Source organism: Diadema setosum, chromosome 18 (genome assembly GCF_964275005.1).
Source record: "Diadema setosum chromosome 18, eeDiaSeto1, whole genome shotgun sequence".
Taxonomy (NCBI): Eukaryota; Metazoa; Echinodermata; class Echinoidea; order Diadematoida; family Diadematidae; genus Diadema; species Diadema setosum.
The window spans coordinates 7,713,314-7,731,458 of NC_092702.1; the positions used below are offsets into that span (position 1 = coordinate 7,713,314).

At 39.1% G+C, this 18,145-nt stretch overlaps 1 protein-coding gene across 1 annotated transcript in view; it reads left to right on the plus strand.

Annotated features, from left to right (window-relative positions):
- Window positions 1–4,783: 4,783 nt before the first annotated feature.
- Window positions 4,784–18,145, plus strand: part of LOC140242088 (histone-lysine N-methyltransferase NSD2-like) — a 36,921-nt gene continuing 23,559 nt past the window's right edge. Inside the window, exons 1-6 of the mRNA XM_072321849.1 lie at window positions 4,784–4,883; window positions 7,728–8,976; window positions 10,189–10,875; window positions 11,444–11,592; window positions 12,563–12,817; window positions 13,800–13,929. Coding sequence (XP_072177950.1) covers window positions 7,758–8,976; window positions 10,189–10,875; window positions 11,444–11,592; window positions 12,563–12,817; window positions 13,800–13,929 — 2,440 coding nt within the window. The 5' untranslated portion in view covers window positions 4,784–4,883; window positions 7,728–7,757. The remainder of the gene's footprint in view (window positions 4,884–7,727; window positions 8,977–10,188; window positions 10,876–11,443; window positions 11,593–12,562; window positions 12,818–13,799; window positions 13,930–18,145) is intronic.

The following is an 18,145-nucleotide window of genomic DNA, read 5'->3' on the forward strand; positions in this document are numbered from 1 at the left end:
AAGAAAAAAAAAATGGTTTGATTTATCAGGCAAATGTTACATACATATCATTGAATGTATGCCATATCTGCTGCAGGGAACTAATGTCTTTTAGAATCCATTAGTCAATTTGTAATAATTATACCTTCCTATAGCATGGATCTTCAGTTTGTATGTGAGAATTTATACAACTTCTACGGAATTATGAAATTGAGAACATCAGAGATTGATATTTGTGTTACATCTGTGATTTCTTTGATGTGTTTTGTCAACATCCCCTTGAAAAACACACACACACACACCAAAAAAAAAAAAAAAAAAAAAACACCCCAGACACACACACACATGCACACACACATGCACATACACATCCAAACAACATTGTATACAGGGCTTATACATTTGGCATCTCCCATATTTGAAACAGGAAATATACTAATATAAAGGCCTCTTTTCTTTCCTATTCTAGCATTTTCAGATTCCAGAGTGAGAGAGCCAATCCGAGGTTTTCAGCAATTTCTTTTCGTCCTAAATTAAATTCTGTCACATACTATATAGTGTAGTATGTGTAATACATATTGTAAGTAATCACCCACGTGGACATTGTTTGTGACATGCATCTATTTCCGTGAAAAAATGATCTCTCTACCCTTTCTTGATCTCTTATCCCCATCCTTCTTGAAATATTTGAACAGAACTCTCTGGGATCTTCAAAAAAAAAAGAGTCAAGATTTGCTTTTTGAAACCAAATTATGTGGGTTTTTTTCAAACAAAAATAAAAACAAAATATATCTCCACACTCAACAGTAGCTATAAGGTCTGCAAGAATCTTCAGCCTATTGAAGGAGGCAGACTTAACCAGAACAAGAAGAAGGTGGGCAGCTAAATGTCATTGCAAAGAGAATAGCAAATGAAAATAGGAGACTGAGGATAAAGAATGATGCATACCATGAAGGATGGGTCTGTTTTATATGAAAACACTTTCCTAAAGGATATTCTCCATGTTCTTTTTACAAGACCAATTGATTGTCCTTTGTTCAATTTTTGCCAACATGCCATTCATACTCACAAGATGACTCTTCCTTTATGAAAGTAACTCCTCATAGACTGAGAAACAAAAAAGACTAACATATCTGAGAATATGTTTAAAAAAAACACCGCCCAATACACATTTCCTGTTTTATCTCTCTTGTTATTTTAATCCAAATCATAATTCAACTGATTTTTTTTTTTTTGCTATTCACGCTCCAATCTGATGTGTTTTTACCTCACCTGTTTTTGTATAATGTAACATCAAACAGGTCTACTCACTATACTGTGCAAATCATGTTGAGCATTTCTTTGCTAATCATTCACAATGCTGTGAAGAAAAAATATAACGATCTTACATTTTCATTATATTGTTTGTTTTTTGTTTGTTTGTTTGTTTTGGGGTGCTATGAATAAAGCAGGTGAATACTTCCTGCCTTAAACATAACAACATCAGAGATCATATTAACAGCTATCATGCAAGAGTCCTACAGCACATGATAAAAACAAACAAACAAAAAGTAAAATATTAAATTATGTACTTTGATACTAACCCCCCCCCCCCAAAAAAAAATGGTCATTAAGTCATGAAATCATTAACATGCATAAATGTTATAGTGATACAATTCAAAGGGGAGGAGTAATGTGTGATCAGTAGATGACAGCCTTCATGAAGTTCAGTTAATGTTACCATCATCTCATCCACAACGGCAATTGCACAAAATTTGATATGCAGAACTACCATTACTGCAAATATGCCTCCATCAAAAATAGCAGATGCTAAAAATGAATGCACACTAAATTAGTTCAAGAACCATGAGTGCAGTCTTTAGCTAAGATCCAATGAAATCTATAGTTATTAGTGTTTCTTTTTGTCATTACCTTTTTTTCTGAATGATTGATGAAGAAAATTTCCAAATACTCTTATTTGATTAGTCTGCCAGGACAGAATAGGCTGTTAAAAGCTATGGTTAAATGGCAGAAAGGTCTTAAATCAGTTGTCAGTCATAGAGAATCCATTATATTATCATGATGTTAATAATGCTCATATATAGTTCTGATTAGTCAGATTTGACTTGTAATTGCGGGAATGTAATTTAAGGATGCTATGAACAGATTGCAAAGGGAAGGTCCATGCTTCTGGCCCAATGATCATGTAGTTGACCATGGTTGTGCATCCAAAACACATGAGGCTTCATTTTTTTTTTTCATTCTTTGAATCATATGTTACACAAAGTATATATTTTCCATATAATCACTGAAATTTTAGTCTTATGAATGGTGTGTTTGATGTCTATAATCGTACCATGACATACTGTCTGATCCTCATTACTGATATTGATAAATTTGTTCATGAAACTAAAACCTCATTATAATAGTTTACAAAATGTACTTTTTTAAAGTTAGCTTTCAATGATCCTTGTCCCTAATTTGTCACAAGTGACTGATTTCACACTGACAGATAAAGTCTGGTTAGTTCAACAAGAAAAAAAAAAGAATCATATCAGCATAAAACAAAATATGAGAGTAAGTATAGGGTCTGTATTTATGGACACACATGAAATATTCTAATACATTTCATCATTATTTGCCTTCCTTTTATTCTGCATCAGTGCATAGCAGGATATATAACAAAGTAGTATCTCTTGTCACTGATCATATTCTGACCAAATATATCAAAAGTTTGACTCCTACACAGAATTGAACAATTTTGCCCAGCCAATCAATCTTAAAGGGACTGTACAGTACTGGTTGAGGTGAGGATTCATGTTTTGAATATTCCTAAGTGAGATAATGAGAAACTTCTTATGAAATATGAAAGAGCATGTAATTTTAAGAAGGATGCAAAGTTTATTTGATGAAAATTGGTTTTCAAATGCTTGAGATATCCAAAAAAGTGATAATAATAACAGGCGACAGACCACGCCTTTTATTGGGATCTCTTTGTTTCACCTTGTTTTAGGATATCTCAGCCATTTTAATACCGATTTTCATCAAATAAACTTTTGATACCCCTTAGAATTGCATTCTCTTTGACATCTCATAGAGTGGTTTCTGAATATCTCGCAAAACGTTGAAAGTTAAATCCTCACCTCAACCAGAACTGTACACACCCTATAATAAACTGCCTAGACACCCACTCACTTACCCACACACATGCAAACACAATTTGTTTATTCCTAATTGAAAAACAAAGACTCACTCACAACAACTGCATCAGTGAAATCACTGCCAATATAAGGCAAATAATAACATATCTGCATATGTAAGTAAATTGATTGTATCTATAATAATTTTACATCAGATGCATGTAATGGGGGATATGTTGTGGGTCAGAAGGAGAGAGATTTACAGAGGTCAGATAGAGATCGAGGAAGGCAGATTCCAGATGTGAGAAAATTAACTTTTAAACTTACAAATGCACTGGTAATTCTTAATATATGATTTTATGTCAGATGCATGCAGTGGGGGATTATGTTGTGGGTCAGAAGGAGAGAGATATACAGAGATCAGATAGAGATCGAGGAAGGAAGATTCCAAATGTGAGAAAATTAACCATTAAACTTACAAATGTAATTCTTTACATGTGTTGCAATCAAATTCTTACTGCAGTGAGGCATGGTGCTTGCTCTTCCACAACAAAGTGTGTATCAATATGGTCTGTCGTGACGTAAAAATAGTAAGATGCACCCCTCAATCTATTTGCTACATACAGTCATAAGATGTATATATTCAATATGCATTTCAAACATACATTTGTACTGTGGAATTTTTAAATGGTAACAATTTTTCATGACTGAAATAGATATTTGATATGAGGTAAGTGTATTCTTAGGCCCTGTGTGTTAATACCTTGATAATTCCCCTTGGTCTTCCTACACTAGGCCCTATAATTGAAAACATTTGCAATTTAACAATTACAAACAGCATTCAGTTTTCAGTTGTGACATGGATGTAAAATTGTATTGCTAATGCACATGCCAATGGGTTACTTAATATGTTGCACTGCAATGTTACAGGAAGGAATATAAGTATTTCTTATAAATATTTCTTAACCACGAGACATATTGGCCTACTTCAGCAGATAACATCTAGGAAAGGCAACAGCTATATGTAACACATCACTACAGGGCAAAGGTATAGGTCTATATGCATAATAACGTATAGGTAGAACAAAAATGCAGAAGAAAATGTGCATTACAAGTCACACTGACAAGACTTGCTAGGGACAACACATTTATGAAATAACATTTGATTTTCTTTTTCATGATATTATTCTTAAACAAATGGTAGAGTTTCTGTACTTATTAATTTTTGTTACATATTATTTTGCCTGATCATGGGCAGCTATAGCTATATAAATGATCTTGCGCTTGGATTATCTTGCTTACCACACAGCATATGAATTTGCACAAATTCTAGTAAAGGAAATGCTTCTGAGTACCTCATGAAGGCATGAATAAACCTGATAATGAGTGAGTGATTCATGGTATCAAAATCCATTAATGGTTGGTGAAAATTAACAACAAGCAGTCAAAAATATACTATGGCCAATATATTGCACAGACAAAGGAACCCTACAGCGAGTCCATGACCGAACGAACTTCGGGAGAATCCGTCACCATTCGGATCTGACATTCCGAAATGATCCACCAATGGCTGAAGGACAATATTTCGCGCCGCCACAGATCGTAAGAGTTCGTCTCAACCCAGGTAGCCTGCGATGCGTGAGTACACAACGGCGCACGACTGACGCGGCTTGGGGGTTCAGCAGCGCTCGCCAGGCAAGCGTGCTATAGATAGGCTATATGTTTGCGTGTATAACGTGTGGCTTTTACGTTCATAAAGGCTACTGACTTCTACAGTGACGAAAGGTTAGTAAAATGCTAATATTAAGCCTTACGTTTCCTTTTACAGTGGCTTTCGAAAGACTAGATATTTTTACCTTTTCTCCTCTTTACAGATATTGTAAAATAATGAATGTAGTGTCGTGTTGTCTAAAATTTTAAAATTACATTCATTGCTCTCTGCTCTGGCTGTGCTTGTTGGGTGAGCTAGCTGTGCTGTGTGGTGTGGTGGTAAGGTAAGTCACCAATGTTCCACCTTCAACAAAGGTGTGGATACAGTGCTGATGCGCTTGCTCTGTCGGTGATTGAAATTTTAGTCAAGACCTTTTATATCCTAGTAGCTAGATATATCAAACGTTATAAGATCTGTGCAGATATTGTAACCAGATCTGGGAAAAAGACACTATTGAGTATATCTAGTGTGATGTTGTATGAATTTTGAGGTAAATTTCAAACAGAACAAGTGTCGAAGCAATCACCAGAAAATGGCCTAAAAATTTGTAACACTTGTTAGGACTCCACTGATATGTGTAGGAGGGGTCCAACAGACCTAACACAGTTATCAAGTTACAAATTTACTGTGAGCTATCATGGAAAGTAGATGTGTAATTAAGATGCAACTGCTCTAGAACATGGATCTAGACTAGAGCTCTAGTGCCTCTACTGTGTAATATTTTCTAATGTCTTCATATTGATTTCATCTGTTTCAAGGATGTCGAGGGGTAGGGGGAGGGAATATCGACAGTGATTTGAAGTCTAAATTTTGTATCTTGAATTTAAAGTTTGGTGTTGGCTGTTGAGTAAATGGCAGAAAAAAACAGTGGTATGTGGCTAGTATGATGTTTGGGGTTTAAGTGGCTAGTAATGAAGGATGTAATGTTACTAAGTAAGTAGTAACTTACCCATAAATAGAGGTGCTGTGACTGCTGTTTTGTAAGACTAAGAGTTCTAACGTTGCAGTACTATGTACGGTATATTTTAGACTTCTTAATTGCGTTGTTTAGACCACAGTGAACTCCAATTCAGTACCTGGTATGTCTACCAGGTAGGCCTACATGTTGACATGATCCATGAGTGCTGCGTAGCAACATTTACAGTTGAAGTTATGAATGTTGACTTGGCCTACTTGACATTTTTTACTTTTATTTTTAAATTGACTGTTGGTTCTGAGGTTGAAGCTCATGACAGGTTTCATGCCATGTTTCTTTTGCACTGGAAAGAAAAGAAAATTGTCACAGTAAGCATATAGAAACATGCAGGTTTATTCGCCCCATGAATGATTTTCTAATCTTGGAGATAATTTTCTAGAATTCTATTTCTAATATTACACCTGTGAATTCAATGTCGCCATGTCGGACATTGATGTAGGATCTATGGGCCTGCTGTTTTTGACTTCATATCATATCAAATCTTCATATGGGCACATACCACACACACAGTACCATAGTCACATCTCACATACAGACACCGAGACAGTTTCACTCACTGACTCTGGACCCATGCCATGATCTCGCCAAACCTGCACACCAACAATCCTGCTGGTCTGACTTATTTTACCAGCTCCTGTATACGCCATATATTTAACGAGGTTTTTATTTTTGCAAATTTTGCTTGTTGGTTGCCATTCGCGAATTTAAAAACATGCAAAATTATTGACTCTAATTTACAGCGTGAATGTGACGCCAAGGAATAATTTTCCTTGTATCGCATCGCAATTTGCTATGCATTTTTTATATGACTGCCATACAAAATTTCTTGTGTGTAGCAGGTTTTTACATCTAGGACTGTACGGAAATTTGTTTGACATACTTTCCCATTGATAAAAACTGCTAAATCAAATTTGATAAGTAAAATTATTCCCTGGACGCGCAGGCATACATTGTACATTTATCCGTACAACTGTAGGCCTACTCCATCGATCACAGATCTACAGTAACCACCTGTGAAATTGTCGGGAAGTCCTGCTGCGCGAACAATTACGAGTGCTAGATACAATGCGACTTGACAGTTTTAGCTGCTGGAGGGATTGCTTCTGCATCATGGTTAAAGACGGACATTGGCACTGTAATGCAACATTCACAAAATTTTGTGAACCATCCTATTTTGACACACAATGAATTAGGGATGTTCAAATGAAATAGTCACATAAGGACTTGAGACAGGCATAGCTAGAACAAATGTTTTCTCCCGCTTCTCCAATTTGCCATTGACATTCTACTTCTTCCACTGTGTGTTGATGAGGGAGTCATGTCTCATTTGGTTGTGCTTTGTGTGTGTGTGTGTGTGTGTGTGTGTGTGCTTATAATTTTTGAAATGGACATGGTGTGCATGGTCAACTCAAGGTTGTCATGTCTGTTGCCAGATAATTTTAGTCTCAGCAGATACAAGACCTTTACAGGTTTGAAAGTGACTTAAAGTTAGGATTGAAGCATGTTTTTGATTTGTAATTTTAGCTTAGTCTAGATTTCAATCTGAAAAGGGTTTTCAAATGGGTCTAAGTTGTGTTGTTGGACATACAGTAGTGTAATTGCTCTTTGCATGCATGTTTAAAGACTTCTGTCCATCTACACAAGGCAAAGCCTGACAGGTTAACTTTACATTTACAATACAAATCCTTATAGTACCAAGTGTGCGAGATGCTTTGATGAAATGTTTCTTTTTTTTCACACATATGCCCAATTTTGGTGAAGTTTGAATACAAGTCTGTCAATCTTGAACTGGACGTTAGATGTAGGATTGAAATACGAACCAGGAATTCATTCCTTTGCTGTTCAGGGGATTAAGTGTAGTAGTATATAACATAGAATTGCACAAGGTTACAAGTTTCATTGACAGTTTACTAAGTGACTTTGGTTGAACTTTCTCTTCCAGAGCTCTCCGTGAAAGGGAACAGTGCAGTCCATGCAGGAGGAATCCAATGAGCACGTTGCTCTGAGTAGGATGAATCCGTCAGATCAGAGGGAACCGCTGCCCCCTCCTCCCCCTCTGTATAGCAACACACCTCAGCGTCTTGGCAACCCGGCCATGCAAACTATTAACCCTGTGGGCTCCCTGAGTGGAACCCAGTCCTACGGTCACATTCCAGTCAACCCCATGCCGGGGCCGCCATACCACAAGATAGCACAGCCGATGAGGCAGCTTGAGCCATCTCACGGCCAGTCACTGACATTCCCTCCCCCAGCCAACCAGCAACCGTACTTGGCCCAGCAACAGCAGCCACCACCACAACAGCCCTACCCGCATCAGTCCTACTCACAGCCGCCAGTATACAGGGAGCCATTTCAGCACTCCATCCCGCCAATGGTGCAGTCCGGGATGCCCCAGGCACAGTACCCCACAGCCCAATCAGCACCCCACCCATCAATTCAAGTAGTGCAGGACTCAAATCCGTATGGGATGCCCTATCAGCAGTCCCATCAAAATCAAGTTATATCAATCCCTTCACAGGGGTCGCCTGTAAAGGCCCCTCCAACAAATCTTTCACAGGGCTACACATCCTCCCAGACTGTCAATGCGAACAGGCCTGTCCAGGCCCCTCCAGTGCATCCCCCTGCAATGCCACCACGAACTGAGCCGCAGTTGCAGTTTTCGCCACAACCTTCTGAGCAGGCCCCTGCACAGCGCACCCCTTCACCCCAGAACACTAGCCCAGTGAAAGGGAACTCTGTTATGCCAACCCCTCCCTCGGATTCCACACCGTCTGAGGCGTCCGATCCGGCATCTCCCGAAATAAAGATCAAAATTAAGAAAACAGTCAGTCAGGGCAAACCCAGCTTGACATCAACGCTGCTCAGCAGTGAGGTACCATCGAAGAAACCCACCACAGTTGAAAAAATGCCAACCAAAAGGCAGCTGGCAATTGCCAAGTCAGAGTCCCTCCCCCAGAATGAAGTCGTTTACAAGCCACCTACATTTGCCCAGAGGAAGGACACTGCAAAGGCAGCCAAAGTTGGAAATCTTCTCAAAGGCCCGCAGCTGAAGCAAAGTGCGCCCTCGGTCGATGAGAAGCCCTGCGAATGGCTGGTCGGCGATCTCGTGTGGTCAAAAGTCAGCGGGCATCCATGGTGGCCTTGTATGGTGGCTTATGACCCAAATTTGGGAATCTATACCAGGATGAAAGGTATTTGAGGGGTGCACCGTCAAAAGAGAAGTCAAATATGGTTGTGGAGATAACTGGTCTTGTCATGAAGTAGTCCATATAATCATGGTTTTTCCTTGCAATAAACAGTATAAATCATTTAAATCAGCCATTACAAATACTTGGTCTGCAGTGATAGGATGATGCAATGAAAGTTACACACAAAGGTTTTTGTCATGATAATTGGCTGTAGTAGCAGTTGCACATATGTAATGTATTGCACACGAGACAATATGACATTTAATTATATTAAATGGGTTAGTCAAATACCGGTTAGTGATTGGCTAAACACAGTCACATGATGGAGGAACATTCATTATGTTCGCCCATGGGAGAACATTTTTGTAATGTTCTCCCATGGGAAAACATTTTCACGTAACAAATGACAGAAGGACCTGCGCACAGTGAATTTGGCTCTGCGAGAGCGATCGAGTGCGTTGTGCTGGTGGTTGATGTTGACGTATTTGACTAACCCACATAATATAACAGATGATGACTTTCGTTGTCGGGAACATGTACCAAACGTTCCACCCTCAGGGTTTGAAATGCTATTTCGGGAGGCTATAAGTCCCTCGACTTCGTCTCGGGACTTATAACCTCTCTCAATAGCATTTCAAACCCATCGGGTGGAACATTCGGTATGTTCCCTCCCCCGCCAGTCATCATCTACATAATGTTTACTTCTGATGCTTTTCTGATTAATTCACCAAAGCCTAGATAGACTTTTCACAATCCTGTAACATGAGAATGCATGTGGTTTGCATTACTAGAGGTAGATTTTTTTTTTGATAATCCTGGCCTTCACTGTGATATTCTGTGTGCCTATGGTAATTAGTTATTCCTAGATGCATTCAGTGTGGAGCTTGGGGGGCATTGTGAAATTTCCACTGTTCTAACTTGTATTGTTAAGTGATTGGGAAAGAAGATGGCAATAAGAACTTCATGGAACCTTTCAGGGACAATCATTGTTAGATTTTGACCAAAAGTTATTTGAAGCCTGTGATTGTCAAAGATTCTTTAGTAAGTAATATTAGTATAACTATATTTGATGACAGTTTCCCGTGGTGCCTCATGTAATTTGGCACAAAGTCATTTGCCCTTGGCGCAGCACCGAGATGCCAAGCTGTTGATCAAGGCATTAAACCTCAGGGAGACTACGAGTAACAACTTTATGCAATTGTCTTTTTTTTGCAGGTTCTATTGGCAAGACGTACAGAATGTACCACGTGCAATTCTTTGGCGAGGTGCCTGAGAGGGGCTGGGTCAGTGGCAGCAGCATGAAGAAATTTTCGGGGCGCGACCAGTACGACTCCCTCGTCCAGGAGATGGTCAGCAAGGTGCGGAAGGCGGAGCGGTCTCGCATGATGACCAAGTTGGCCGTGCGTCCGTGCCGGCGCCAGGCGTGGGAGGCGGCCATAGTCGAGTGCGAGAGAGCCCTTCCCATGAGCAGGCATGAGCGGAAGTTGAACTTTACCTTCAAGTACGACATGTCCAAGGCGGACTCGGCTGCGCAGTCGATCGACGTTGTGTCGTTGGGGGACTCGCCGAAGATGAAGGCCAAGCGGGCCTACAAGAAGCAACGGGAGGACGAGCCAAACAACGAATCCGCGGCAGAAGCCAATCGGCCGCTTACAAAGACTCCGAGGCGGCAGAAAGAGGACAGGGCCGCAGCAGAGACGCCAAAGAGAAAGCGCGGGCGCAAGACGGCACAGTTCCTTGAGTTTTCGAGACATTACAAGGCACAGATTGTGCAGGAGAACCCTGGAATTGGCCAACGGGAAATTTACTTCAAGCTGGAGGAGAAGTGGAGTGCTCTATCGGAGCAGGAAAAGGATCAGTATGCGACTAAATCACCCAGTACTCCAACAACACAGAAGAGAGGTAATCAGTTACTTCATTAGAGATACAAATTTTTACTCTATTTTGTCTGTATTACTTCCTAGTGTTTGGATTTTTCAAATGACACTTCTCGTAACAAAGACTGTAGTAGAATTGAATCTGCAGCCCTCTTTGTGTGTAATATTTGTAGGAAGAGACAATATGTACCAAGTAGCATGGAGATCAACAGTTTGGTATACTTCACTCAATTCCAGTCACCTTTCTGTTTCTGTTTCTTCTTTTTTTTTTCTTCTTTTTTTTTTTTTTGCATTCTGGTGCTTTGTCATGGTTTTGTGCAAGTTGATTTTGGTAACTTAGTATTCAGATAAATGTTGTTATTTTTCATATAGAAAATTATTTTACCAAAATTTTACAATTCATGCAGCTCAGTATTCTCAGATTTTCGTGTTTCATACCATTGGCCTTGGTATACAAGATAGGCATGATCTGTCTTTGGTTGCAAGATGTTTATTTGTGGACTATATGTCTGGGAAATTCAACCTGTGTTTAGTGTTGCATACCGAATAACAACTATGTACATACGGCTTAAATCCATGGACTTTTCATGCAGAGAGGAAAAGGAAACTGACACCAGGTCAAGACTCGGAGAGCCCCCCAGTTCTGAAGAGGTCCAAGCGAGAGTCGAAGCCCTCCAAGAAACTCCAGGAAGCGGACCTATCCAGCTTGGGCTATTCCCCTGAACTGACCAAAACCCTCAAGGTGTGCAGCGTCTGTACCTCATGCAGTACATTCTTTATTTCTGTTTAAAGGGTGTGTACAGTTCTGGTCGAGGTGAAGATTTAGCTTTTAACGTTTTGTGAGATATTCAGAAACCACTCTATGAGATATCAAAGCGCATGCGGTTCTAAGGGGTATCAAAAGTTTATTCGATGAAAATCGGTTTTGAAATGGCTGAGATATCCAAAAACAAGGTGAAACAAAGAGATAGTAATAAAGTTGGGGCATGTCGCCTTTTATTATTAGCACTTTTTTGGATATCTCAGCCATTTGAAAACCAATTTTCATCAAATAAACATTGAATCCTTCTTAAAATTACATGCTCTTTCATATTTCATAAGAGGCTTTTCATTATCTCACTTAGGAATGTTCAAAACATGAATCCCTACCTCAACCAGTACTGTACAGTCCCTTTAAACTTTAAAATGTTTTACATGTAGGAAGCTACACAGTTATCAAAGGAAGTTGAATTTATTGAAATATATTTTCATATCATTCATCCATATGTCCGACGAGATATTTAGAGATAAGCAATTATTTGGGACTTATTCAAATGTTGATACAGGGAAGAAATGTGAAGAAGGTTATCGGGTCACAGTCAAATAACATTTTCAGATATTTCCCTGTTCATGCTGTGACTAAAAAATGCTGCTTTTATGAAAGAAATTGGTGTCGTACAACAGAAATATACATAGTACTAGAGATCAATGATCACATTGTCAATACAGTTTTCATGCAGTAACTGAAGTATTAGTACACTTTAATGGAAGTGTGGGCGTTAACAGGGTATTTATAGGCAATGAAATAGAGTTCTGCAATCATGTTATATGTCATAAACCGCTGAGTATATATAGCATGGCTTGTGTTCAGCAGTTAAAAGTCAGCGTGAAAGTGTAGTATTTGAGTTGTAAGAAAATAAAAAGGAAGGATCACTGTATGTGCTATCAAACAGCTAAAGATGGAGAAGACGTCTGAAGAGCAGGCTAAGCACCAAGAACAAGCAGCGATCCCTAGAGGGAGGTCATCGGGCACCCCTGCTGGCAAGAGAGTGCGGTCAAGGAAGGGTGCCCCTGCAGCCCTGCCCTCCCAAGCAGAGATGACACCAGTCGAACATCACCCTAAGAGGAAACGAAGCCGCAAGTCTGAAGGCCAGAGCAAGAAAGAGGAGAGCAGTGCTGCCAATAAACAGCACGCCATCACATCAGATGTAAGGAAAGAAAAAACAAAAGTAAAGAGATTCGACACTCTAATTAATTAATTTGCCATCTCTTGTTACAGGACATTATCTTAGACAAACTTTATGACAGTTATGGCTGTATTTTGACATGTGTGCCCATTTTCCTTGTAACCGCACACCTCACTCTCTAAAATCGTATGTGGTGATAGTATTGTTCAATAGAATTGTCAGGTTTTGTTTCTGCTGTTGATATAAATGTGTGATTGCTTTGGTACTACTAGTAACCAAAGATTCTGAAAGTACTAGGATGAATTGCTAATGCAGTTTAGTTGAAGTATGGGCTTTGATGCCATTTTAGGAAGCAAACCTGATGAGTAATTCATCTTGGAGCATGCTTTATGATCTTTGGTACTATCTGACCGACAGACACAAGTTGCAACTGATTGACAAATTGCCCTACATCGACGTAAATAAGCACTGAATTGATCAGTGTTTTAGTAGTAGCCATGATAAAAAAATCATGGGCGTACATACTCGAGCAGGATTCGAACCTACGACCTCCTGATCACCGGACAGGCGTCATCTCCACTAGACCACCGAGCTTTCTCCACTAGACCACCGAGTGGAGATGACGCCTGTCCGGTGATCAGGAGGTCGTAGGTTCGAATCCTGCTCGAGTATGTACGCCCATGATTTTTTTATCATGGCTACTACTAAAACACTGATCAATTCAGTGCTTATTTACGTCGATGTAGGGCAATTTGTCAATCAGTTGCAATGAAAACATCTCGACGAAAAAAAAAAAAAAAAAAAAAAAAAAAAAAAAAAAAAATCTTGAATTTGGAAAGACACAAGTTGATCGCCTACTTATGCTCCTCACTTCTCTAGTATTTTGTGTCATTGCTCATCATAAGCACAGGCTAACTTGCCATGGCCTGCTGTTGTGTCATCTACACCCTTTGCCCCTCTTAATTAAACCCCATTCCCTGACCTCTTGACATCCATTCCGCAGATGAGCCAGGACTTTGCCGAGATGCAGGAGGACGATGACGAGGGCGGTCTCATCATCGACACCGACCTCATCGCTGGCGCCATCCAGTCTGCCGGTGACTCCAACAAGAGCCTGGCCCCAGCTCACAGCGGTAATAACGAAGATCATTCCTCTTTCTTCCTAAGCCTCCCGTAGTCGCAGGGTATCTTATGCTGCCTTCCGGCCCATCATACTATCAGATTAATCTTGCCCAAAAAAGCAGAATTCATGTCTACATACCCTGCCCCTACATGCTGCCTCATGTAAATGTGAAAGAACCCAGACTCTGAACCTTTAATATTGAACGCTATCATTGGTTGCTCAAAAATTGCTGTCAATTTCTTATCCAAATCAAACGGGTCTCCCATTTGAGTGACATAATATGTATAAAGTTTCAGTATTATAGTAAGACACCATTACACACTAATGCTCCCCCCATCTGTCTTTTTTCTTACACAAAGGGGGTGGGGGGGGGTGGGGAGGGAATCCACTGGGATTTCAAATTTGATATTTAAATCAGACACATTAATTTCATTCAATTTCAATTAAGTTTCTTGTTAAAGGGCTGCTCAGAATATGTAGAACACAGCATATTGAGGATAGTGGAGTTGTGATTACTGAGATATTGAGGTGTGTTAGCCACTAAGGCATTATTATCGTGTGTGCAGCTGTCTGTGTCTGTACGTCTGTCTGTACTGTCTGTATGTGTATGTATGCATGTGTGTGTATGTATATGTGTGTAGTTATGTGTGTGAAAGGAATAGTGATTTGGTAGTGTCCATCTTCTGATGTCAGAGAAAGTGTGATGTCTAACGTCTAAGAAAGGTTATGCTGCTAAGTGAAAGAGAGAATTTGTGGTACAAGTGCATTTCCTGACTGTTTGTGGCAAGGTTTCAATTCGAAAGCATCAGTCATTCGGGAGCTCTGGATGTGTTCTGTTTATTCCTGAATTTTTTCTGCCAGTTTTCAGTCGTGCATTGGCTTCCGAGAATCAAAGTATGCTGTGCTTCACTGAGCAATGCCATCAAATGGAAGACTTTTGTAAAGGTGGTGTCATGTTTGCCTATTATAAAGTTGTTTTTGGTACTGTACAACTAGGAATATGTTTTGGAGATTCTAACAGTAAGCTAGATAACTTAAGTAACTTTTTTTTTCTTTTTTGTATTAGCGCAGGTCGTATTCCATTATATATTTGATATAAGAGGACACATTTTTTTTTTTTTTTTAGATAGGAGAAAGCATATGGTGTGTGTGTGTGTGTGTGTGGGGGGTGTGTGTGTGTGTGTGTGTGTATCAGTTTGTCAGTAAGCGTATGTGATGTGTAAATCTGTTCATAAATCGACATCTGTGTATACTACCTAATCATAAACGCAAACACTTAGTGATGATATGTGGTGGCTGTGGTTCATGTCACATGTGATTTTGTTATGTCATAAGATTGTACACTTTGCAGAAGGCCTTTTGTTCAACGTTATGCAGATATAGCTGCATTGAGTGCCCAGTTTCATGTAAAGTTGATGTGTAGAGCTGTTGATAGGTTTATAAACAGAACAAATATGAACAAGTGCATACCTGCATTTATGTGATCAGTGCATATGTGAGTGTGTGTTTTTCATGTGTATGCCTGTGAGCCTGCCATTCTTTGTAGTGTGGCAACACTGGCCATCTGCACCACACTCTGCTTGCTTAGGGGTTTTGAACTTGAAAATGGTTGTAAGTGGGGCATTTCTTCTTCCTTCTTTGTTACTAGGTATCCAAGGCAAGTGAAAGTACATCGCTAGTCCTTCTAACTGAGCGACCACAGATATACAAATGAAACACCCTTTGCTGTTGCTCTGTTTTTATCATAGCTTCGTGAAGATTTAATGAAGACTCTTATTTCCTAGAGAGACAGAATTCTGCTTAAAACTAAAAGATTAGTTTTCAGCATAGATAGATATGGGGATAAGGGTGTTCTTTGGGAAATAACACAGATAAACGGGGCCCTATCAAACTTCACTGTTGAGATCATATTTTTGTGTGATGTCATGGATGTATAGATGCTATGTAGTAGATATGTTGCACACTTGTGTTAGTCTTTTATCTAGAAGTTGAGAAGAGAGCTTCAAGTAGAGGAAATAGTGAGAAATCATGCCTTTTAAATGAGGATAACAGTAAACTAGCGTTTGACTCCTCACTCATATTGTGAGTGCACCAGTTCACTCCGGAGATAAAGATCTGGAATCTGTTATCAGTGTGAGCTTTATTTCATTTCTGAAATCGACAGCAGGAAACATGTGAGTTGTGTGTTGAGTTTGGAGGCATTTTTTTTTTTTTTTTCATGATTTGGGTGCATGTGTGTGTTTGAGCACTTTGTTTTTACAAAATTAGATCTACCTCTATCCTGCTGTCAAGATTTAGTGGCCTTTTTTCAAAAGTAAGTATGCTTTCTATGATGTATGACTCTGTCTATGCAAGGTGCTCTGTGCATGCATGCACTGTCATGCGAAAAAGAAAAGCCAAAAGCAAGAGAGAGAGAGAGAGGGACAGACAGATAAACAAAACGTCCTGTCGGCAAGTTGGCTCTTAACTTAAAATTTGATGGGTACAGGCGTTGGCTTGGAAAGTGGTTTGATTTACTCTGAGGTGTCTTTCAGATGGTGATAACGCATGCTGATACATCAAGCAGATATACATAAAATTCTTCCTTTTTTTTTCTGTCAGAATCTTTGTAAGTGCGATGCTGTAGTTTGGGCTTTCTCTACATGTTGAAAAAAGATTCACCATTGCAAGATTGCACAGCGGCTTATCACTCGGTAAACGGCTTTTCTCGTAATTGGAAAATCTATAGCACTGAGAAATGTGTCTGTCTGTTTATACCTTCACCCAACAAATATGTGTGGGCTTCAGAAAGTGGTAGATTAAACATGAATTGTAATCTTTCTGTAGTTTTTACGTTTTTTTTTTTTCCTTCTGTACTGTTAGAATGTAAGCATCTTGGTGAAAATTTTAGTTTTAGCCAATCAATAGGTGGTTTCATATGATATCTGTAAATAAAAGATATATGTTGAAAGAATGTGGACATATGCCCATTTGGCATATCTAACATTTTTACTTTCCCCTTTCTCATTCTCTCCTTATTTTTGTAGATATGTGTTCATACTCTGGTAGACTGTTCAGTGTCTATGAGGTATGCACATAATGGAGATATGTACAAAGGTAGAGGTACAGCAGTCCGTGAAAATGATTTTTCATTATCGTGAAGTTTTAGCAACAGAGTAGCCTAAAACATTTGTGTTGAAGTAAAGTTGCCTTATTTCATTGCTTATTTTTGGATCAGCTTGTATTGAGTCAGTCTTATGTTGAGATAGAATTGTATCATGTTGTAAATTAGAATATGCTAGGGATATAGGAAGTATTATTTCTGTCAGCTAGATATGATAAAAATCATTGCAATATGCTAACTGAAGTAGATATATCATTTAAGTGACATTAGCAAAATGCATTGATTCATATTTTGTAGAGATTGAAATATCGTGAGTTACAAATTTAAATAGTTTGTGTACATTTTAGAATGCTTGTAAACAGAGTGTACTGTTTTGTTTGGTTTCACGGAATTGTGTGCTTGCCTTCATTAATTCACTTCTGTATGTATTTGTACATAAACCCAATTCATGTTGATTCTCGTCAAATTACAGGCTCTTTAAAATGATCGTAGTTTTAAGACATTTGTACTATTGTGCTTAGGTTGTAACATAGGCATGTCCATACTGAAAGTCTAGCCATTACATAGCCTTATTCTACTTATTTATTACCAGGTATTGTGGAGGTGTGATGAAATGCTATTGTAATGAGGTCGTGATAAGTGCACAGTACAGCAAGCATTGCATAATGACTGGTACTCTGTACAGTAAGGATAGTCTTTCAGATTCTAAAATGTGAGGGAATTCAGAAATAATGAGGATTGACAGGAAGTTTATCTCAAGTGTCCAAAGTTGACAATGTCCTTACAGAACTGACAATCTAGCCTGGGCCATAGTGAAACCCCTCAAGGCAGTCTATCCAGAAATTTTGTGCTTCCAACCAAAAAGTTAGAAGTGCTGGATATTCTCTGTGTATGTCTCTTGAGTCGACATATCAACATAGCACCATATTCTTTTAACTTATTTGGCTGTTGGTGCTGAAAGGAAGCATTACACTATTTTGATCATGTTGCAGAAGAGGTCTTAATATCGTTAAGGAGAAAATTTCAAAGCGATTGCTAATGAGACAAATTTGACTTATGTATATTCTTGATGGAATTAGATGTAACACAGGATGTGTGCTCGGTAATCAGGTCATGAGCTTGG